This window comes from Mobula birostris, chromosome 3 (genome assembly GCF_030028105.1).
Source record: "Mobula birostris isolate sMobBir1 chromosome 3, sMobBir1.hap1, whole genome shotgun sequence".
Taxonomy (NCBI): domain Eukaryota; kingdom Metazoa; phylum Chordata; class Chondrichthyes; order Myliobatiformes; family Myliobatidae; genus Mobula; species Mobula birostris.
In genome coordinates this window covers 204,399,700-204,424,272 of record NC_092372.1, presented here as the reverse complement: position 1 = coordinate 204,424,272, position 24,573 = coordinate 204,399,700, and the positions used below count along the sequence as shown (strand labels likewise).

Sequence of the window (24,573 nt, the reverse complement as noted above, 5' to 3'; positions counted from 1 at the left end):
AATTGTCTTCGTGATATTTTTAAAAATGCTTAGTCAAATGGTGGATGCTCAAAATGTGAGTGGTATGAATCCATTTTCTAAAAAAAAATTTGGAACTTCGTCACTAGGAGATGGGGGTAAAGTTTGGGGTAGTTTGCTTTCTAGCTGTCTATTGGTTAGTTTCCAGGTCTTGTAGGGTGGGGGAGGGGTGTCTTTTTTTTGTTTTCTCTGGGCTGACCTGAAACTACAAATATGTCTGACTGCCGTGACTTGCGGTTCCTCTTTTGACCTGTTTTCCTTTTTTGGGGACATGATTTCCCTGCAGTAGGATTAACCTTTTACACACTATATGATTTACTCATTGAAAATGGATAAGATTATTAATTTTGTTTCATGGAACACTAATGGTTTGAACCATCTGATTAAACAAATTTTTTTTTAATATTTCATAGACTGAAAGCTCAGATTATTTTTGCACAGGAGACTCATGTGAAGGAGGAGGAGGACAATCAACTTTTTTTTTTTATAAAGGTTTTGGAGGGACATGCAGTTTAATTCTAATTATCCGCAAAGGTGAAAGGTGTTTCAATATTTATTGACTCTTCAATTCCATTTGTTCATTATGAGACAATTTCAGACCCAACTGGCAGATTTTTGTTAATTAACAGTTTACTTTGTAATCAAAAAGTTATGGTTAATATTTATGCTCCAGATGTCGATTATCCTGAATTTTTTAAGAAATTATTTGCATTATTCCCTAACTTAAATGAATATAAGTTGATAATGGGTGGAGACTTTAATTGTTGTTTAAATCCTTTGATGGATAGGTCTTCAGTTAAACAAATCCTACCAAATAAATCTGCATTTCTTATTAATTCTTTTTTAGTGGACTCTGGAATATCAGACATTTGGCGGCTCTTACATCCTAATGATAAAGAGTTCTCTTTTTCTCTCATGTATATCATAATTATTCTAGAATTGATTACTTTTTTATTGACTCCCGATTAGTACCATCTGTCACTGCTTGTGACTATGATGCAATTGCTATTTCTGATCATGCACCTTTGAATTTATCAATTAAATTAGCTGAAGTTTTAGAACTAAACAATGGCGGTTCACCTCGATCTTACTTCAAGACTTCAAGTTTGTTCATTTCATTAAAGAACAGATCGTTTTTTTCTTTTCAACTAACTTTACTGAAGGAATTTCCAATGGGACATTATGGGAAACTTTTAAAGCATATATTCGTGAACAAATTATTTCATACTCTGCTGGATTAAAAAAGCAAACCAATAATGAAATCTGTATATTGGTTGATAAGATTAAAGAAATTGATCAAGAATATTCAGTTACTCCCAATTTGGAGCTTTATAAAAAGAGAGTTGAACTTCAGATGTAACATAGTTTGTTATTAACATCTCCTATTGAAAACCAGTTACTTAAAATTAAATCTCCATTTTATATACATGGTGATAAATTAGGGAAATTATTGGCCAATCAATTGAAAGCTGTTTCGGTTAAACATCAGATTATTGAAGTTTGTAAACAGAATGGCAATTTTACGGTTGACCATGATGAGCTTAATAAATCTTTTCAAGAATTCTATACCTCTTTATATCAGTCAGAATTCCCTGACGATACTACTACAATGCATGAATTCTTAGGGAAATTGAATATTCCCAAACTGTCATCTGATGAATGAATACTATTAGATACACTGATTATGGAGGAAGAAATACAGAAAGCAATTTCTTTAATGAACTCCGGTAAAGCTCCTGGTATGGATGGATTTACAGTAGAATTTTTTTTTTATATAAATGTTTTTCCGACTCACTCTGTCCTTGGTCAAGTAGAATTTTTAAAGATGCCTTATTGGTAGGTAAACTACCACAATTCTTCCATGAAGCAACCATTTCCTTAATTCTTAAAAAAGATGAAGACCCTACTGCATGTGCTTCATGCAGACCAATATCTTTGTTGAATGTAGATTTTAAAATTCTTTCTAAAATAAATGGTAATTAGATTGGAAAACATGTTGCCCAAAATTGTTTCAAAGATCAGACAGGATTTATTAAAAATCATATATACTTCCTCACCTAAAATCTCAGAATGTATTATTTCATTGGATGCTGAGAAGGCATCTGACAGAATTGAATGGAAATATTTGTTTAATACACAAGAAATTTAATTTTTGTCCAGTGTTTACATCCTGGATTAAATTGATATATCATACACCTTTGGCCTCTGTAGTTACGAATAATCAGAGACCTCTCCTTTTTTTAAGGCTTTTTTGTGGTACTAGGCAAGGCTGTCCTTTAAGCCCTTTACTATTTGACATTGCTTAGAACCCTTGGCAATTGTTTTTCGAGACTCACCAAATATATTTGGCATTATTCGGGGCAATGAAACACATAAGGTATCACTATAAGCAGATGACTTGTTATTATACATTTCTAATCCAGAGAAATCCCTTCCTTCAGTAATATCATTACTTGCTCAATTTAGTAGCTTTTCTGGTTATAAATTAAATTTTGATAAGAGTTATTCCCATTAAATACGCAAACTTTAATTTACAGAAATTTTCCATTTAGATTGGCTACAGAATATTTTATGTATTTCGGGGTTAAAATTACCAAGAAACATCAAGACCTATTCAAGGCTAATTTTTTTTTAAACCTTTAATCGATCATATTAAACAATTAATTAAATGGTCTTCAAAGTCCTTATCATTACTTGGTCAAATCAATGCAATTAAGATAATAGTTCTACCTAAGTTTCTTTATTTATTTCAGGTAGTACCAATTTTTATTCCTAGATCCTTTTTTGATATTATTGATTGTAAAATTTCTTCATATATATGGCAGAGTAAAAATCCTAGGTTGAGTAAGAAATATTCACAGAAATCCAAGAAGGATGGTGGTTTGGCGATGCCGAACTTTAGATTTTACTATTGGGCAATTAATATCGTTTTGGACCCCAAGAATTAGATAAAACCCAAAGTTCAAGATGGTTGAATCTTGAATGAGAGTCTGTGCCAGGGTTTTCATTGGCATCTATCATAGGGGCTTCGCTCCCCTTTGCATTTACTAATTGAACAAATTACTAACTCAATAATTAAACATACAATACGAACATGGTTCCAATTTCATAAATTCTTTGATTCCAATAAATTTACCCTTTCCAGCCCCATTTTTTTTTCAACCATCCAGAATTGATCAAGCCTTTCTTTTTTGGAAAACGAAAGGAATAAACCACACATTTTAATTCCACATCCCATTCCCATTCTGATATGTCTATCCACGGCCTCCTCTACTGTAAAGATGAAGCCACACTCAGGTTGGAGGAACAACACCTTATATTCCGTCTGGGTAGCCTCCAACCTGATGGCATGAACATCGACTTCTCTAACTTCTGCTAGGCCCCACCTCCCCCTCGTACCCCATCCGTTATTTATATACACACATTCTTTCGCTCTCTCCTCTTTTTCTCCCTCTAACTATACCCCTTGCCCACCCTCTGGGTCCCCCCCTTTCCTTCTCCCTGGGCCTCGTGTCCCATGATCCTCTCGTATCCCTTTTGCCAATCACCTATCCAGCTCTTGGCTCCATCCCCCCTCCTGTCTTCTCCTATCATTTTGGATCTCCCCCTCCCCCTTTCAAATCTCTTACTAGCTCTTCCTTCAGTTAGTCCTGACAAAGGGTCTCGGTCCAAAATGTTGACTGTACCGCTTCCTAGAGATGCTGCCTGGCCTGCTGCGTTCACCAGCAACTTTGATGTGTGTTGCTGGAATAAACTGTCTTCATGATTTATTTACAGATAACTGTCTTATGTTTTTTGAACAGTTATCTAATAAATACATTTACTTGGATCGCACTTTTTTTTAGATATCTACAGATTAGAAATTCTTTGAGTGTTACTTTGCCTACCTTTCCGATGTCACATCAAACTGATATTACAGAAAAAATTTTAAGTTTAAATCCCTTACAAAAGAGCGTAATAACAACCATCTATGACTTGATCATGAAAATCCCTTCAGGAGTATCTGATAAAATAAAGAATGAATGGGAACGAGAACTTCAAGTAAATATATCCATAGAAGAATGGGAAAAGATTCTTAAATTAGTTAATACTTCTTCAATGTGTGCTTGACATACTTTAATACAATTTAAAGTGGTTCATAGAACGTATATGTCAAAAGATAAACTAGCCCGTTTTTATTCCCATATAAACCCTATGTGTGACAGATGTAACTCTGCATGCATTATTCAATGACAATAAAAGAGGACTGCGTGTCTTCATAACCTAAATATACTTTGGTCCTGCCCTCTTTCGAAAAAATACCGGAAAGACATCTTTGATATTGTTTCAGCAGTTTTACATATTCATTTACAACTTCATCCTAGTATTGCAATTTTTGGATTACCAATGATTGATTATAATTATTTACCATCTTCAGCCTGCCGTTTGATAGCATTTTGTTATGCTGATGGCCAGAAGATCCATTTTATTTAAATGGAAAGATTTTGATCCCCCTACACCTCAACGGTTTTCTCAAACTATAGCTTGTTTAAACCTAGAAAAAAAAATCAGGAGTAGCACGGTTAATTCCTCGATTAAATTCGAGGAAACTTGGGAGACCTTTATTCAATATTTCCATACATATGACTTGTTGATTTTCTTTTTAAGTCCTTTTTCCTAATATTTAATTGTTTATGGAAGGAGGAACGGAGTCAAGGACAGAATAATTATAATTGACAAATTATGGCAGCCCAGTCCCCCATTTAGTTTAGGGGTTTTTGGTGGTTTTTTTTTTGGTTTCTTTTCTTGAACAAATCTTTTGAACTTTTTTTCCAGTTTCAATTAACAAGAGATCGGGAGGACCTGTCTGGGTATGATATTTGGAACTTACTTTTGTATATATGATTGCTATTATTGCAATCCTGTTCTCTTGTTACTATCATTATTGATATGTTCATTTAACTGATTATAATGCAATAAAAAGATTTGAAAAGAAAGAAAAAAGGTAACTTGCTTTGCTACAAGACTTGAGATACATTTTGCTGTGATCACACTGGGCTGTCGTGAGACTTCCCTGGAACACCAATTTTGATTTCCATACTCCAAACAATATATAAACATACAAGTACTGTACAAAGAGAGACGGGCTGAGCCTATATTTAGGAGGTTGAGAGGCAATGTCATTGAAAGTTACAAAATTCTTGAGAGCTTAAAAGTGTGGATGAGGACGACAGTGGCAGGGATGAGTCATTGATAACGGGTCTCAGAGCATGGATGAATTTTGATATCTTCCATCTAAGCTCACTGGGTTCATTCAAAACATCTATAGATTTTTGGAGTAAGCGATATGGGGAAAATGCAGGAAAATGGAGCTCAGGCAGATGATTGGCAGGGCATAATCAAGGTGTCAGATTGCCACTAATTTTATGTTCCTATCTTTGGAAGCTTATTTAATGTTCTACACAGCTGGCAAAGGACACAGCCAATAGCCAAAAATTAGGGGAACTGGAGCTACTTTCTATCCCAAGAAATGCCAGCCACTTTCACTCCTGAACTTATTTCAATTGTCCCACACCCAATGAGAGAAAATGAAATAGAAGTGAAATGAAGCTGCCGAACAGCTTGGGGGATTTTTTACAAAATGAGGAAAAATCATTTTCTCTCAAATGCAAAGTCAAAAAGCACAGTACTGACCACTGACAAATGACTGGTTCTGAAAAAGAAAACCGAGCACATGCCTTTGCTTCCTACAGAAATTCTAAGGGATCCAAACTGTTTCTGACTATTACATAATATTAATGAAGTTTGTAAAAGCCAAGCAAGGAGTGAAAATACTTCTGTAAAACCAAAATAACTTTCAAACAAATTCCAAATGATCAGTAATTCAAATAGCATGCACATACTTTAGGAGTTTCCAAATGGATCATGCTTACCAGTGTTGGTTCCAGGTAGCTGTGGGTTGTAGACCAAGACTGTGGAGCAAGAAGGCTGTAAAGTGGAAACTGCTGCTGAGGGCTGTAGATAGGAGGCACATAAAATGATGTGTACCTCTGCTGAGTGTATAGGTTCATGTCAAGAGGTCTGTAACCATTCTTTGGTAGAAAAGTGTTGATAGCCATTGGCTTTGCTTTTATCCTTGCCTACAAAATAAAGGTCCAAAGTCAAGGGCATATTTCGTATTACTGACAAGAGAAAATTAAGTGAATATGAAACACTTACCTTGATGGGCTTCCCTTGAAAGGTTTTTACTTCTTCTCGAAGGTATCTGTACGCCTGACCAAAATAAACAGGTCAGAACACAGATAGTTACTCCTTATAAGGATATAGGATTGATGTTCAAGATGAAGAACTAAATTTTTCAGTTGACAGTGCATGCTCAGTTAAGGACAAGAATACTATTCCACGCGGTGGCAATTTCAAGTGGCTTTCTATTTAGAAATGAAAGCTGACAGTATAGCAAATACTATAGTAAACATACACTGCTGAAAGTATAGATATCAAATCCTCTAATGGTCAAGGCTAAATAAATAAGTATTCCCTTTCAAATATAATCACAAATCAGCAGGAAACAATTAAACAACATATACATTTCCTTTGAAGATGTGAGTGAAATCTAGGTCTCCTTAAAAGGAAAGGGATTCAACAAGCAGCATAATTTTTTAAAAAACACACAATTTCTACTGAAAAATGATCAACCTCAATGATCTGCTTAGAGTTTTAACCTGCATGTTTCAATGAGTTTAATTTGCAAAAATCTTCAAAATAATAGTTACTGCTTTAATAACAAAGTTTGCCATTTAGTTCCCCCTTTGTCATCAAAAATTACACCCGATAAATTAAAGACCATCCATTTCAACCATCCTGTACTAACAATCAATCATTGGCAACCACAGTGCTCTTCAATCTCAGGCCCACGTCGCCCCCTACTGCACCAATTTGGCATTGCCTTTTAGCTGCAGCTTCTTTGGATTAGTGCAAAATCACATCTATGGAACAAACCAAATCAGACACAGGCTACACAATACTTAAAAGTTACCAATCAGGCTTTCAATCTGGGCCCACTTTAAACAAAGGTCAAGTAGTAAAGGTCATGTGCAATGTGCATCGGCTTAGATACAAAACTATTTTAAGGCCATAGCAACTCCCAGACCATCATACAAAGAATAATTTTGCAACTGACAAATCTAAAAATTCTCATTGCAAATTTGATTTTACCTGTTGTGCATCAGCTTCTGATTCAAAGGTAATAAACCAATTGTCATTGTAAGCAAATTCACAACTCATGAATTTTGGGAAATTTTCTCCTTTAAAGAGTGCTTCGACTTCCTGGAGGGAGAAAAGCAGATAGCTGGTTATCAAACTATTCCATGCAAACTAGCTACCTGCTTGGATTTCTGTTCAAAAACTAAATTCTAAATATGCAAATAGGATGTTACTATTGCTCAAGTATTTCATAAAAATGGTAAATACTTATTTTACCTAATTCTAGGGAGATGAACGTACATTTTCCACCTAATCACTAAAAGTTGGCCCTGCTCCAATTCAGGGCTTTAACCTGTGGACCTGGTCTATCTAAAACTAATCCCGTCTGTACATTATGCAGTTTTAGACTCCTTACCCTATTTTCAATTGTTTGAAGATTTGTAGTTGTTAAATTCTGATGGAACCCTGCTCTTACCTCAATAGGTGTCGACTCTGGTACTTCTCGTAAAATAACGATGCAGCGATTTTGATTTGGCCTGACCTTCTCTCCCTTCTCATCGACTTGGACCAAAGGCAATGCTAAAAGAATCACATACATCTTCAGTAACAACTCTTCAATTTTTTTTGTTTTTCAAAACTTCTTAATAAAGCAATACTTACATCTCAAAACTTCAATAATTAGGTCCACATCTGTGCTCAGTTTCTTCACATGATCAAGATTTGCTACAGTCAGTATTGGCACATATTGATCACTATCCATTTGGGATACTAGGTACATGTCAGTGGCCAGATTTTCACTGTAGAAAATAATAATTCATTATGAAAACCAGTAAATTTGTTCCCATTTCAATATTCACATATTAAACTTAAGAAAATCTCACAGAAGTAAAATGGCTACAACTTGAAAGTTCTCCCACCAAGCTCACTATAGTTTTATACAAGGGTTCAAGGGCTGTCCAACAACCTGGTCACCAGATCCATTCCTCACAGCATTGTAGATTCCTTCCTTTCAGTTACTGAGCTAGCTTCCCTTTCAATACTATGTTTCAATCTGCTTCCACTATTTTCCCCCATCGGTACATTCCAACCTTTGCCACTTATTGAAGCAAAAAGAAATTCTTTTGTCAGTTTGCTAGACCCATTAGCTTATCAACTCTGCTCTTCATACGAGTTATTTCAACACTCTTTCACACACATTTAAAACTGCGTAACTTACTCGTTTCAAAAGCAATTAGCACACCTGAGGAGAAAGGGCAAACTTAAGAGGCCAGGGTTGATTGATAGGAGTATTCTTTGGTTTGAATATATTCACTGCTATTTGTCCCATTCAATGAAAGACATTGAACATATGCAGATAGCTGATAATTGCTTTGAGCACAGAATATTAATTGAAGCTTTGAATATAGAACTTCTGCAGACCTTTACAGATACTGAAAGCCACATCTTACTGGGTGTGGTGGGTTTGAAGTAATTGTATTCCTAATTTGATAAGAAAACTATCCAGTCCAAGAAAAAAATTGTCTGTAGAATTCAGCATTATCCAAATATTTTTTTTTTTTTAAAAAGGTACAGAGGTAAACACAGTGAACATGAAATCCTTTAGTCGAAACATTGAAAAGCTACTATTAAGGACTCACCGAGACAAACAAAACTCCAGAGTCTTTTTCAGCAATTCCCTCAGGTCTTCTTGACCAACTGTCTGAGCTTCTAACAGAGTTTGATCTCCTCCTCCTACAAGGCATTAAAAGCTGGTACATTAGCAGATATGTACATGATATCTAGTAAATTTTAATAATTCAGAATCACACCAATGCAAAGCTTACATAGATAAAGTGGAGCGAGTTTAATCTTCTATCGAACATTAGCGATTCCTTCGAGCATATAGCTCTGAACAAAAAGGGAAGTGTATTATCTAAAAAAGACTCTTACTAACTGACCAGCAGACTACTGCATGATATTTTGCATTAGCCATTAGAGGAAAAGTTAACATGTCAACAAGCGCACAATTTACTTATTGAGACACAGTGAGGAATATGCACTTATGGTCCTTCAAGCTGCACCACCCAGCAACCCACCTATTTAACCTTAGCCTAATCATGGGACAATTTATAATGACCAATTAACCTACTAACTGGTACATCTTTGGACTGTGGGAGGAAACCAGAGCACCCAGAGGAAACCCACACGGTTACAGGGAGAGCACACAAACTCCTTACAGACTGCAGCAGGAATTGAACCTGGGTCGCTGGTATGATAACGTGTTGTGCGAACTACTATGTTACGGTGCCACCTCATAACAGAAGACAAACAATGTATTAAGTAGATATGCCTTTTTCCAATTATACAAGTTCCTGAAAAGTGTACATCTGGAATAATGTACAGGTCTGGTCTCACTGTCTATTGATTACATATCCTTTAGGGAGCATACTACAGAGAAGATTTATAATTTCAAGGATGTCACCCTTGTAGTACAAAGATTAAACAGAATGGGACTTGTGTACTTTTGCATTTTGAACAATAAGAATTTTTCTGCAGAAAATTCTCACGGCACTGGAGAGGTTAGATGCAGAATTATGCGACTAAAATGAAGGCCATCAATCCAAAATAAGGGCTGGCCATTATGGCCCATGCTAAGTCGGCACATTCGCCCAAGGTTTTTTTTTCCTTTGAGGAGTCAGGTCAGTAGCTATTTGTCTGTCTAATACTTACAGGTTTGCAGACATTAAGGGAATCAAGGGATATGAGATTAAGTGTGGTTAAGTAAAAGATCAACGATGTTGATGAACAGCAGACTAGGGACAAAAAGGGCCTAATGGCTTTTATTTCTCATTTATTCAGTATCCATTACAGCTCAGCACAGAGTTCAAAGGTTCAATTCCAGCATTGTTCAAGGAGTTCCCCTATGGAATGTGTGGATTTTCTCTGGGTGCTCTGATTTCTTCTCAATCCAAAGATTATACCAGTTAATTAGTTTAACTGGTTATTGTACATTGTCCTGTGATTAGGCTAGGGTTAAATCAGGGTCTGTTAGGTGGTGTGGTTCAAATGGCCTGAAGTGCCTAATCTGTGCTGTGTCTCTAAATAAAATCAATAAAATAAAAACAAATTACTAGATTAACAATCTGAAGTATCAGGAGGAGTTGAAACAGTTCCAAACATTGAAATACAGCTGTATTTCATTCAGCCAAATGTGCCAACACAAAAACTTGTAGGTTTTAATTTGAACTGCAATCTGGTAAGAATGCAATTCCATCAGACCATAAAATATAGGAGCAGAATCAGGCCATTTGGCCCATCCAGTTTGCTCAAACAAAACTACATTGTGTACATGAATAGCACAAAATAACTTTAGACAATGAGATCAATGCATTTACTATGTTTTCAAAGTAAAAACCAAGCCAAAACAGGCTTGGAAATTTGGAAGTCCAGAGCCAATAAAACGGAAAAGATCAGAACTGAATACGGATTGCAGCTCTTTCTCCCCAAAAAAAAAAAGGATAATGGAAAACACATAAGTGGAAATTTATCTTAAAAGCAATTAATTCAGGAGAATCAAGTTGATTATAATGAAACTGCAGTGTCTTTTGTTACCTGTTTGTCTGGTTCCATGCATAACATCATACTCCGAGTAATAAGGTTCTGAGCACTGCAGTGTAACAGCATCCAGATCAGTTTGTTCAGAGGAAGGAACAGTCAGAGAGGACTCCTGTGATGGACTCTGAAATGATTTGCCAGCATCACCATTGTTTTCAAATCCTGTAAAATGGAATATGATATTGAAAAGACAACGTTTTCTTAACTTACAAAAACAAAAGCAATTCTGGCTCCTGAACCCCAGAACATCTTTCCAAAATGCTCAACGTTTTACCAGATTGTGCGTCATTGGTGATATTTTGGGCACAATTGCTCTGAAGAACTATCTATTTAATTCCACTGTTCTGTAAACACCTAAATGGAGAGAGATTACAGAGCTCAAGAATTGAGGAGTTTCAGCACGAGCTGATCAGTGCACAATTTGTTAAAGGAAATTTGCAAGTAAAGCTAAAAATAATTTCTTATTGCTCAGGGAATTAATATAGAGGTTACACTTATGTACAACAATGATGAGATATCTGAAGGACCAGTGCAGTTACAGTCAACATATCTGAAGGGTGTTAATATCTTGGAAGCAATTCAGAAGTTTTATGAGACTGACCCACAGAATTCTTTATAAAGGAAGGGTATAAAGGCCATGCTGGTGTCTTTGGGTGCAAGAGGTGTCTTGAATAGAAGAGGACATACAGTTGGACAAGTTGAGTTTGAGGTCAGCCGTTTTTGGGTAACTGATGAAGGATGAGGATAAAGGGAGACAGGTGCGGGAATGGCGGAAATGAAGACAATCCCAATGGTTTCAGAATTCCTAAAATTTGTACATAATATTTTTGCTCTGCCAAAACTGGCTGCAAACACGACAAATTAAATGTGGCGCGCTTTAGTGCTAAAAGATAGCAGCTAGGTATGTGTAGAGGTACTAACAGATGAGCCTTGAACTCGAGCATTCCATACCTTCTGGGCAAGCCTCGGGAGCCCCCAGTTGCTCTTCCCAAACTTCACAGGCATTGTTCGCAGCAGCATCCAGTTCTAGCACATGATTTGCCCATACTTTGGCATTAGGATTCAACTCTGAAACCTTCACAGACTCCTGTCAAAACACAATTTATTTTGTATTTTATTCTTCATACTTGAGGTAGAAAACATCAAGTTAAGATATACACACCAAAACTTGGAGAGGCGACCAAAAACTTGGTTGAATACTTAGCAAGAACTGGGATTTCCAAGAAGCACAACATGGAAAATGCAAACAGGTACTCCAAACAGCAAACCTGGGTTGAGGAAGATCCAACTTGGTCATTACAATGAAATCTCAAGCTAAACTTGAGCACTACAAATCTAAAAGTATACAGTCACCCCTCCTTATCCGTGGGTTCCGCATGCACCGATTCAGCCAACCGCGGATCGGGAAAACCCGGAAGTTCCCTCTCCAGCACTCGTGTGAGCATGTACAGACTATTTTTTCTTGTCATTATTCCCTAAACAATACAGTATAACAACTATTTACATAGCATTTATGTTGTATTAGGTATTATAAATAATCCAGAGATGATTTAAAAGTACAGGCTGTCCCCGAGTTATGAACAAGTTCCGTTCCTGAGTCCGTCTTTAAGTCAGAACAGGTACATCCGTATTATTTAGCGTCAGTTAGTCAAACATTTGTCTTAGTATTTATTTATTTTACCTTTCTATGAATATAAAACACTTAAGAAATGTATGTATTTCAATAAGTAAACAACCGTGTTGCTTAGTAATAATTATAGCTTTCATCGAGGCAGGGCCTTTCACATGTTCCATTAAAATTGTTCCGATTGTTGACCGACTGTAGCCTAACGCTTTTCCAATGACCAACGGCATTTCACCTCTCTCCGATCGCTTTATCACTTCCACTTTATTTTCAATTGTGATTGAGATTATTTTCGTGAACAGAAACACTGCGGATTCAGAGCTGCACTGGGTCCTAAAGTCCACCACACTGAGACAGGTTAAATAAGGTATGGGGTTCCACTGGGTTCTAAAGACCACCGCACTGGAGAGGTTAAATAAGGTACGGCGTTCCGTTGGATCCTAAAGACCACCACACTGGAGAGGTTAAATAAGGGACTTGAGCATCCATGTTTTTTAGTATCTGTGGGGGGGGGGGGGTGATGGTACCGGAACCAATCTCCCACTGATAAGGAGGGCCGACTGTATTTTGCACTTCTTGAAAACCAACATAAACACAAGTTACAGTAAGTAAATTTCTACTAAATTAAGCATGAAACTGGAAAGCAGATCACAGAAAACAATGTAATACAAAATAAGAGCATTTGGCAACAGATGCCACAGGCCAACTTGGTGCATCATTCAGTGAACACATCTGTAAACAATATTTCAACTATTAGATACAAAGTACATTTCAACTCAACACAAAGTACCAGCATGAGTAAGCCACTTGCCATGCATTTTCATTATGTCTGCCTGATCTGCTCCAGATCATCTCCTCTGTACCAATTGCCAATGGTTCTCTATTTCCTGAACTTTCAAAAACATCTGCTTCCCTCTTAATTACCCACAATAATCTAGCTTCTACTCTCCTTCTGGAGTAAAGAATACCAAACTTCGTATGTATCGCAATCTTAAATGACAAATTCATCATGTTACTTTGTCCCCTTATTTGAAATTTTCACGTGGAAAAATCCCAGCATCTACCCTGCCATGCCTCCTGAAGTTCTTTACTTTCAATATTACCTCTCATTCTTCTAAATGGGAACAAAACTGTACACTCAGGTGTGGCCTCATCAGCACCTGGACAATTGTAAAATTAACCATCACATGATCAGATTTAAATTTTAGTTAATATTTCTTCAAGCACCTGGACAGTCTACAAAAATGCAATTCTTATCACTTTGAAATCAACCCAACCCCATAAGGTAAAAATAGTGACTATTAGCTCGGGGGCCAAAAAAAGTTTAAATCATCCAACCTTAGACCAAACACAGTAGAAGGCCCGAGTAAACTAGAACAGCAAAAGTTAACTCATCTGCCAATCGAATTTAAAACCCATAATTTATTGCACAAGACTATGTGGCCCATCAGATGAAAGTTAACCAATTCTGATGGTGTTTTTTTTTTTAAAAATCTGAGATTTATTCTCAAACACTGTCTGACCTGCTAATCTTACAACATTCTTTTTAACATTTCACACCTATTCCTATTTACTAGTTGTGCATATCATTCAGCCACAGCATCTCAAGGGCTTACTCATAATTTTAATAAAAAGTGCACCTGCATTAGTCACCAGTCAATTGAAAAACATCTGGGATTAAATATATTCTTTCTATTTCATCCCTCAAATCTACATTCCCCCCCCCACCCTTAATGTTCTCTCTTCTCCCTATCCACCCCCAGCCAGAAGGGATCTATATGGACATTTCAATTTTATGTACTGATTTAATTTGTCTATTTCTTATAAAATCAGCACCAGCCTATGATAATCTGTAAGTAAATCTCTACATCAGCATTTTCAAGACTCCCTGAATCTTCTAGAGCCAGTGTTCCTGCCAGACTTCAGCTGCAGCAGTATGTACAAATAGTCTTCCATATAAAAATACACAAAGCAATTTTTAAAAAATTATTTGAGCTGCAGCACAGGATAGGCCCTTCTAGTGATCCTGCAATCCTCCAATTTAATCCTTGCCTAAACATGGGACAATTAATAATGACTGAGGAAACCAGAGCACCTGGAGGAAACCCAGGTCACAGGGAGGGTAGACAACTCATTCCAGGCAGCGGAGAGAATTGAAGTTCTGTGCTAACCATTAAGCTACTGTGCCGACCCTGTCATTTATAAATTTAACCAAATCAAAGATGGGATTAGGTATCAATAAAGAATACAGTCTCATTGAGTGAGAACTCCAAACAGGCTGCTTCAGAAAGGTTTTTTTTAAAATAATGTTTTTATTCGATTTTCAAACTTGATTACATGGAATAATATCTACCCTCCCCCCTCCCTTTAACCCTTCCCCTCCGATACATACCCCTACCTAAAAGAAAGGAAAAGGAAAAAAGGAAAAAAGAAAGAAAGACTGCCTGGATATTGGAAGGTCTCCACATGCTCTATGGGATTCGAAATAAGTTTATGTATTTGTGTCTTTCCCCAAAGGACCAACATCTTTATCATCGGAGCACCTATATATACAATCCTATCTTTTGGAAATTTAAGGGCACCAAGTATTCAAAAATGTATCATATTTATTTCTTAAATTATAAGTAATTTTTTCAAGTGGAATACAACTAAAAATGTCATTATTCCAACGATCCATACTTAAATACGAATCCAATTTCCAAGTAACTGCAAGAGCCTTTTCAGCTACTGCCAACACAATTTTTATAACTTCTTTCTGGTATTTATTCAATTTAAGTTTCAGTTTTATCCCTTCAATGTCACCTAATAAAAATAATATAGGGTTATGTGGAAGTTGAATTCCAATAATTTGTTCCAATAAAACACTTAAATTTATCCAAAAAGGTTGAATTTTGGTTTTTGACAACATTTGTGTTTGTCTCATTAATTTATTTTAATAATATCCTTGTGACAAGTTATAGAATTCTGCACAATACATGCAATCAAAATTGCTCAAATACATACTTAAGTGGGGCATCACGTCTGAGGATTAATAATCATGGTCACCTTACACCTCTCCAATTGCCCTATTTGAATTACTCCCTCATTAACCACAATGACTTCCATGCACACATAGCTTCTGTACCTCAGACAAACCATCTTTCCCTTGCAAGATTTCTGACAATCTTTTGGTTCCTCACATAAACAAGATATGTATTATGACTATCTCCATAACTATTGAGTTTTCCAGTTAACAATGATTTGTAACTTTTGAAGAGCCAGTAAATGTAGTTCATTTTTCTAGTACTAGGGATAGAGCTGGATGAATACTTCAATACAGCAAAGAAACAGGCTTTTCAGCCTATCCAGCCTGTGACAAACTTATGCCGTCTAGTCCCATCAACCATAGCTCTCCACCCCCTCATGCACCTATTCAAATTTCAGAACTGTTACATTCCAACCCGCATCCACATCTGCTGTCAGCTCATTCCACTCATACCGCCCTGAGTGAAACTCCCCTTTGTTCCTTTTAAATATTTCACCTTTCACTCTCAGCCTTTCAGGATGGATCACTACATCATTTGAACTCCACTACCGGACCCGGGGACAATCCACAACTCTGTCCTAACCGTGCTCCTAAGTCTATTAAAGACCCATCCCATCCTGGACATTGTTCAATCTCCTGCCATCTGGTAGAAGATAGAGAAACACCTTAGCCAAGACAGCAAGAGTGAAAAACAGTTTCTTCCTGAGGGCTGTAGTGCAGCTGAATACTGCTGCACTCCAGCTTTCCAATGACTTTTAAGTGATAGGGACTGTTAATCATTTTTATTAAGCTGTACCACGTGCATTGTAAATATCTGTTTTTGCATTGACTAGAGTAGCACCGCAATCTCGTTGTCTTGAGCAATGACAATGAAACAATGACCCCTACTTCTTGACTCATACAACCTCAGTGGAAACCTCTATCAAATCTTCCATTTTCCTACACTCCAGGGGGAGAAAAAATTCAACTTCTCCCTAACTCTGAATCCCAAAAAGAAAATAACATTTCTTTCATCTTTCAAAATGCCAATATACTCCAAGACTAGGAAAATATGGGTAGCAAAAATCAACCTTGTCATTTTTTGCCTATTTGTTTCAGTTGCTGGAAATTGTTCTGGGTTCACCCAATACTTAAAAATAGGCACTGCAGCCAAAGTAGTATAAACATTTTTTAAACATTCTATTTTATTTGGATGCGCAGGGCAGATTCAATTTGAATTCACTTTGCAATATGTCATCAATGCACACTGAACTCTGCTCTGTTCACTGTTGCCTAAGCATCTGCCTCAGTGGTAGAATTACTGATATATTTGAACATCCAACTTCAGACAAGAACAGGATTTAATCTCCACACCTTCAACTGTCATACTCTCAAGCTATCTTCCAACAGCCAGTATGGAAAATACAAATAATCTATTTAAAAAATCACATCCATGATCTGAATTAGTAGCACAATTATGCTGCAATTCAGTTTAATTCTCCTTACTGGGAAATACTGTTTGCAGCATATTAGATGTAGAGCTGACTACATGGTCATAAATTAGCTTACCTTTTAACACCGACGAAAACACCACAGCACTGAAAAATGATGAAGATTCCATTTTGATCGCATTCCTCATTTTTTCCCTTCTGGCCGAAGATACCACCCCCCCCTCCCCTGCCATTTCTCATGCCACCATGCTGCTATACAGCCCTTTTCAGAATTCCAGAGTTTGCAATCTGTTAAATTTCACAGGTGATGGACTGAAAAAGTTAGTATGGCAGCTAATATCCCCCAATGAAGTCATTTACCTCCATGAAGTTCTTAATAATACAAAGTATTCCATTAACAAAATTGTCGCATTCTTGGAAAAAAAATGGTTGAGACATGTTGCAAATCAAATGCTGAATAAGATGCACGCATACTGGTTCAGCATATCCTTTTGGAGTAACATGCTATCTGTGGGTGTAAAGTAGAATCATGAAGGACTCCATCTTATGTCCATATGGTTAATTTCCTTATAGCATGATGCTATTTTGACCCACAGTCTATGGCTACTCACAAAATCATGCCAATCTTTGCAGTAAAATATTCTGACGTTTCCACCCCCACACTAGCGATGTGATCCATCGCCTACACAATTGGAGCAATTCATGACAATCAACCAACATTTCTTGGGACACACAAGGAAGTCCCAGTGCCCTGGAAACACAAACAGCACAGGAAGATGGAGCCAAATACACAGACAGGGACGGGGACCAAAATTGAACACAGGTCACTCCATTGTATCATCATGTAGACATACCTATAATAAACAAATTTTTAAAATTCAGCAACAGAACATCTGTTGTAATCAGTAATCACTCATACTCAAGTCTCCATTCCAAATCCAGGCTGTGTAGCAGGAGATTTTTAAATTTGTCATTTCATACAGAAATCAAAATAACAGCATTTTCTGCACATCAGTACGGTAACCATACACTGTTTTAAATCCTGCAACACTAATTTCTCACAACTGCTCCATTTAGAGCACAATATCTTAAAAAGTCTACAAGATCATCACCAGACCATGTTCAGCTTGGCTTTCAGTCAATTGAGCAACCCAAATCTGAAGCAGATGGATGATGAAAGAAAACTGATGCCCCATCATGTTTCATATCCAGATCAATTGTACAAATATCACATAATTCACTGGATCTAGAAAGAAACTAATATCCAAGAAACATCCTCACATTGTTATTTAGCTTTAACTAAGACTGACAAAATGGAACTTCTACCATGTGCTCCACATAACATTAACTACTAGTGAGCTACGCTCTGCAAGCACAATTTGCCGATCTCTGGCAGGCAACCAAATATATTCTCTCGTTCAACTTTACCAGACAGTATTTCTGTCATAGGCCAATACTCTTTTGGATTTTGTTTGCAGTTCAAATTAACGTGTCAAGAAAACTTCAGCTTTCTTTGCAGCATTTTTAGCTTGCACCAGGCACTGATTGTGTTTTTTTAAAAAAAAGATTTTGTTGCTAATAAGACCCAGATTCCCAGCTTACATGCCTGCTTTTCAAACAGCCTTTGTATTTCTGGTTCAATTTGCAATCTGTAGTGCATTCAGCTTGCCACTTTGACCTTGTTAATTCCTGTCCTCATTTCCAGTTATACTTTTAAGGGTCATTCCAGTATTCAGCTTCCAATATTCACTTAACTTTTTAATGTTCATTTCAACATTTTGGACAAAACTAGTCTTCTCCCCCACCCCCACCCCCCCCCCGAAACCTCTGCCAAACAATCTTTTTAGTTACATAGCAAGGTATGCTTAGCTGTCACTGCAAAAACCCTGAACTCCTGGTCTTGTGAAAACAGCATTAGCTGAAATCAGCTGTGGTACTGCTCTCTAATTGGACTATACCCTGGTGGATCTGCTGCAAAATAAGTGTCCAGTAAAAACACAGGCTAGTGAACACTCATGCTATAATTAACACCAAGTTAAAGATTCATATGCCCCTGTCACTCAAGCCTTGTAGCATTGCTCAGTTAGCATTCCAAATAATTTCCACTTTTGTAATCTAGATATAGTACTGTGCAAGTCTTAGACCTCTAGTTTCTTAGAAATGTTATTTTATGCATTCTGCATTACTAAGTCAAAAGAGCATATTTTAGATTTCCAAATATTTTACAAAAAAGTAAATGTTAGAGAAATTGTTGTATTGCACGTTAAAATTAACATTAAATAACAAACCACTTTTCAAATAAAAACATTGTAGGACTACATTATCAGTGCATGATTAAACAAAGATAAAACAGAATGCTAATGATCAATGAGAATGAGTTGAATAAACTAAACTGATCAACTGAAACAGTAACTGGTATTCTAGGAATCAAACTTGAAGGACAAGAGACATTTCTCGCAGGTCGGCGGCAATTATTTATAAGAGAGCATTTGTCCATTGTACGGGGCCCATCAACAGAACTCTACAAACTAAACAAAAGTACAGAAAGGTTAAGCAGAAGGGCCATTGATGATAGTAGAAGCGACAGGCTTAGGCTCAAAAGAGGCATTGGCTCTGTGTGGAGTGTCTGTTAAGGTTTCCTTTTCATCTTTTTTCCCTCTTACTGTACCATTTAAATGGCTGTGGTGTGCTCTTCGTGCCAGATGCTGGAGAACTGGTAGACCCAAAGTCTCCCGGGGGAACTACATCTGCATGAAGTGCATCTAGCTGCAGCTCCTTGAAGACCATATTAGGGATCTGGAGCAGCAACTGGATGACCTTCAGCTTGTACGGGAAAGCAAGGAGAAAATTTATCTACGTTACAGGGAAGCATTCACCCTGAAGCTGCAGGAGGCAAGTAGCTGGGTGACTGTCAGGAGAAATGGAAATAGGCAGTTAGAGCAGAGCAACCCTGTGGCTATTCCCCTCAAAAACAAGTATACCGCTTTGGATAATTTTGTGAGGAATGACATCCCAAGGAGAATGCCACGGTGACCAGGTTACAGGCACTGAGCATGGGTCCGTGGTGCAGAAGGGAAAGAGAGAAGGGAGCAGTAGAGATAGGGGACTCAATAGTCAAAGAACAGGCAGGAGATTCTGTGGACATGAACGGGACACCCAGATGGCACGTTTCCTCCCACGTGCCAGGCTCAAGGATGTCTCAGATCACATCCACAACATTTTGGAGAGGGAGGGGGAGCAGCCAGATGTCTTGGTACATATTGGTACCAATGACAGAGGAAGGAAAAGTAATGAGGATCTGAAAAGAGAATTTAGAGAGCCAGATAAAAAGCTCAGAAGCCAGTCCTCCTGGGTAGTAATTTTTGGATTGCTGCCTGTGCCATGCACTAAAGAGGGTAGAAACAGGATGATTTGGCAGATAAATCTGTGGCTGAGAAGCTGATGCAGGGGTTAGGTTCTTGGATCATTGGGATCTCTTCTGGGGGAGATATAACCTGTTTAAAAGTGACGGATTGCACCTGAACCTGAATGGATCCAATATTCTCACGGGCAGGTTTGTTAGAGCTGTTGGAGAGGGCTTAAACTAATTTGGCAGGGGGTGGGAGCTGGAGTGCAGAGACTCAGGTTAGGACAGATGGTAAAAAAGTAAAAGATAGCGTGTAGTCAGACTGTTAGGAAGGACAGGCAGGTGATGGGCCTTAGTTGCAACCAACAGGGGAGCCTACTAGGGCAGGGCAGGGGTCCCCAACCTTTTTTGCACTGCAGACCGGTTTAATACGGACGATATTCTTGTGGACCGGCCGACTGGGTTGGGGGCAGGGGCAAGAATGTTAAACTCGCCTCAACATGTCTTTTACAGTTAGGATTGCCAACTTTCTCACTCCCAAATAAGGGACAAAATTAGCAGTCAAATCCCGGGACAATTGTGTTTACCCCAGAAAACACTACCATGACCACGAAGGCTTGTGCGGGCACCTGTGTGTGCATATGTGATGTGCGCATGCGCGTACAGGCCGATTCCCCCCCCCCCCACACACACACAACTCGGTTTTGGCTTCATCTTCCCAACTACACTGTACATACATGATTTGTACTTTATATAGGCTGTGTATTTATCATATCATTCCTGCTTTTGCTATATATTAGCATTATTTTCAGTTTTGTGTTATTTGGTAAGTTATTTTTTGGGTCTGGGAAGGCTCGAAAATTTTTCCCATATAAATTAATGGTAATTGCTTCTTCGCTTTACGCCATTTCGGCACAAAAGGTTTCAGAGGAACACTCTACCTCAGCAGGGGAAATAACAGGACAAGGGCGGTCCCATATGGGACAATCCAATTTAGTCCAATATATGGTATGTCCCAGCAAATATGGGACAGTTGGCAACCCTATGTTCCAGTTCAACAATGCGTGACAGGGAATGAGGAAAGATGCAGCTGACTCATATTGTTTCCTCGCAGCCTGGTAGCACATGCTTTGTGGTCCGGTACCGGTCCGCGGCCCAGTGGTTGGGGACCGCTGTACTAGGGGATCAGCTATACTGGATTGAGTGTTATGTAATGAACCGGAGGCAATTAGGGAGCTTAAGGTAAAAGTACCCTTAGGAACCAGTGATCACAATATGATTGAGTTCAACTTGAAATTTGATAGGGAAAAAGTCTGATGTAGCAGTATTTCAGTGGAGTAAGGGAAATTACAGTGGTATGAGAGGGGAGTTGGCCAAAGTGGAAGAAGCTGCTGGCAGGGATGTCAACAGAGCACTAATGGTGTGCGCTTCTGGGGAAAAATGAGGAAGGTGCAGGACACATGTATTCCAAAAATGAAGAAATACTCATATAGTAAAATAGTATAACCGTAGCTGACAAGGGAAGTCAAAGCTACCGTAAAAGCAAAAGAAAGAGCATGCAACAAAGTGGGAAGATAGAGGACTGGGAAGTTTTTAAAAATCTACAGAGCAATTTAAAATCATTAGAAGGGAAAAGATGAAATATGAAAGCTAGCAAGTAATATCAAAATGAACAGTAAATGCTTTTTCAAGTATGTTAAAATAAAGGAGAAATGAGAGTGGACATTTTCTGCTAGAAAATGAGGCAGGAGAAATAATGAAGGGGGCCAAGGAGATGGCTGATGAACTAATTGAGTATTTTGCATTAGTCTTCACTGTGGAAGGACTCTAGCAGCATGCCTGATGTAGTGTGAGGAAAGAAAAGTGGGTGCAGTTACTATTACAAGCGAGGTGCTCAAAAAGCTAAAAGACCTAAAGATACACAAGTTACCCGGACCAGATGAACTACACCCTAGGGTTCTGAAAAAAGTAGCATTAGAGATTGTGGTGGCATTAGAAATTAACTTTCAAAAATCTGGCATAATGCCAGAGGACTGGAAAACTGCAAATGTCATTCCACTCTTTAAGAAAGGAGGAAGGCAGCAGAAAGGAAATCATAGACCAGTTAGCCTGACCTCATGGTTGGGAAGATATTAGGGTCAATTGTTAAAGATGAGGTTGTGGAGTACTTGATGACACAGGACAAGATAGTACAAAGTCAGCATGGTTTCTTTCAGGGAAAGTCCTGCCTGAAAAACCTGCTGGAATTCTTTGAGGAAGTTATAAGTAGGCTAGATAAAGGGGATTCAGTGGATGTTGTATATTTGGACTTTCAGAAGGCCTTTGACAAGGTGCCATATATAAGGATGCTTATGAAGTTAGAGCCCACAGAATTACAGGAAAGTTACTGACATGGTTAGAGCATTGGCTGATTGGTAGGAGGCAGCGAGTGGGAATAAAAGGATCCTTTTCTGGTTAGTTGCCAGTGACTAGCGGTGTTCCGCAGGGGTCGGTGTTGGGACCGCTTTTTATGCTGTATATAAATGATTTAGATGATGGAATAGATGGCCTTGTTGCCAAATTTGCAAATGATATGAAGATTAGTGGAGGAGCAGGTAGTGTTAAGGAAACAGGTAGGATGCAGAAGGACTTAGACAGATTAAGAGAGTGGGCAAGAAAGTGGCAAATGAAATACAATGTTGGAAAATGCATGATCATGCAGTTTGGTAAAAGAAATAAATGTGCGGACTATTTTCTAAACGGGGGGGGGGGGGGGGATCCAGGAATATGAGACGCAGAGGGACTTGGGAGTCCTTGTGCAGAACATCCTGAAGGCTAACTTGCAGGTTGAGTCAGTGGTGAGGAAGGCAAATGTCATGTTTGCATTCATTTCAAAACATCTAGAATACAAGAGCAAGGATGTGATGCTGAGGCTTTATAAGGCACTGGTGAGGCCTCACCTCAAGTATTGTGAACAGTGTTGGGCCCCTCATCTTAGAAAAGATGTGCTGGCATTGGAGAGGATCCAGAGGAGGTTCACAAGGATGATTCCAGGAATGAAAGGGTTATCATACGAAGAACGTTTGATGGCTCTGGGTCTGTCCTCGCCGGAATTCAGAAGGATGAGGGGGAATCTCATTGAAACCTTTCAAATGTTGAAAGGCCTAGACCGAGTAGATGTGGTAAGGATGTTTCCCATGGTGGGAGTCTAGGACAAGAGGGCACAGTCCCAGGATGGTGAATTTGTGGAACTTGCTGCCACATGCAGCTGGGAGGCCAGGTCGTTGGGTGTATTTAAGATAGATTGACAGGTTCTTGATTGGACATGGCATCAAAGGTTATGGGGAGAAGGCTGAGAACTGGGATTGAGGAAGCGAAAAAAATAAAAGGATTAGAACAGACTCGATGGGCCAGATGGCCTAATTCTGCTCCTATGTCTTATGATAGTATGGACAACTAAACTGTGAGGGTGTGGCAGATGTGTGGCAAGGGTATAGCAACAAGACACGAGGCATTCTTAAATCATGTGGATTTACCTCTAAGCATTGTGCAGAAGTCTTAGGCGCATGTAAAATCTGCAAGGTGTAGATGCTTTCAAAAATAATGAAATATTTCTAAATATCAAAAATTACCATGAAGAGCAGTAAACAGTTAAAAGAAAAACTAAATCAAATCGATATCTGGTGTGATCACCCTTTGCCTTTAAAACTGCATCAATTCTCTTACGTACACTGTCACACAGTTTGATAAGAAAATCAGCTAGCAAGTTGTTCCAAGTAATCCCAGACAGTCTTGATGTTGAAATCAGGACTCTGTGGAGGCCATAACATCCATTGCAGGTCTCTCGCAAGTAGAAATTTTGCAGTGGACAGAGGTCTCAAGATGTGTTGTTCGAGCACTTCCAAAGGTTGAGAACCTGAAATATAGTGGAAACTAAGTGTAGCAGACAAGAGATGCATCAAACTGATGTCTCTTCTGAATCAGAAGTCCAGCTCTGAACTCAAACCACTGGAACCCAAGTATACTCCTCTACAGCCTGGAGAGGTCGAGTGGTCTTTCATGTTAGAATTGTTGCCAAAAAAAACTATTCCTCCTGAAGTGCAAACAAAGCCAAGAGACTCACCTGCACACAAAAACACAAGGATTGGGGTACTGAACAACAGCAATATATGCTTAGTAATGATGAGTAAAAATTCGAATTATGTCTCAAACGTGAAGCAGTTTGCCCCTAGAAGAACTGGAGACCTTTACATGACGAGTGTCTAGAGCCAACAGTGAAGCACAGTGGAGGTTCCCTGCAGGTTTTGGGCTGCACTTCAGCAAATGGAGTTGGTCTTCTGGTCAGAATCAAAGCAATCCTCAATGCTGAGAGATA

General features: G+C 38.3%; 1 protein-coding gene across 2 annotated transcripts in view; it reads right to left on the bottom strand.

Annotated features, from left to right (window-relative positions):
- Positions 1-24,573, bottom strand: part of larp4b (La ribonucleoprotein 4B) — a 100,452-nt gene that overhangs the window by 39,166 nt on the left and 36,713 nt on the right. For both annotated transcript variants that reach the window (XM_072254011.1, XM_072254013.1), the window contains exons 3-10: positions 11,746-11,881; positions 10,792-10,956; positions 8,838-8,931; positions 7,861-7,997; positions 7,676-7,779; positions 7,213-7,323; positions 6,217-6,270; positions 5,931-6,137 (exon numbers count right to left, since the gene is read on the bottom strand). In XM_072254011.1, the coding sequence (XP_072110112.1) occupies positions 5,931-6,137; positions 6,217-6,270; positions 7,213-7,323; positions 7,676-7,779; positions 7,861-7,997; positions 8,838-8,931; positions 10,792-10,956; positions 11,746-11,881 (1,008 nt within the window). The remainder of the gene's footprint in view (positions 1-5,930; positions 6,138-6,216; positions 6,271-7,212; positions 7,324-7,675; positions 7,780-7,860; positions 7,998-8,837; positions 8,932-10,791; positions 10,957-11,745; positions 11,882-24,573) is intronic.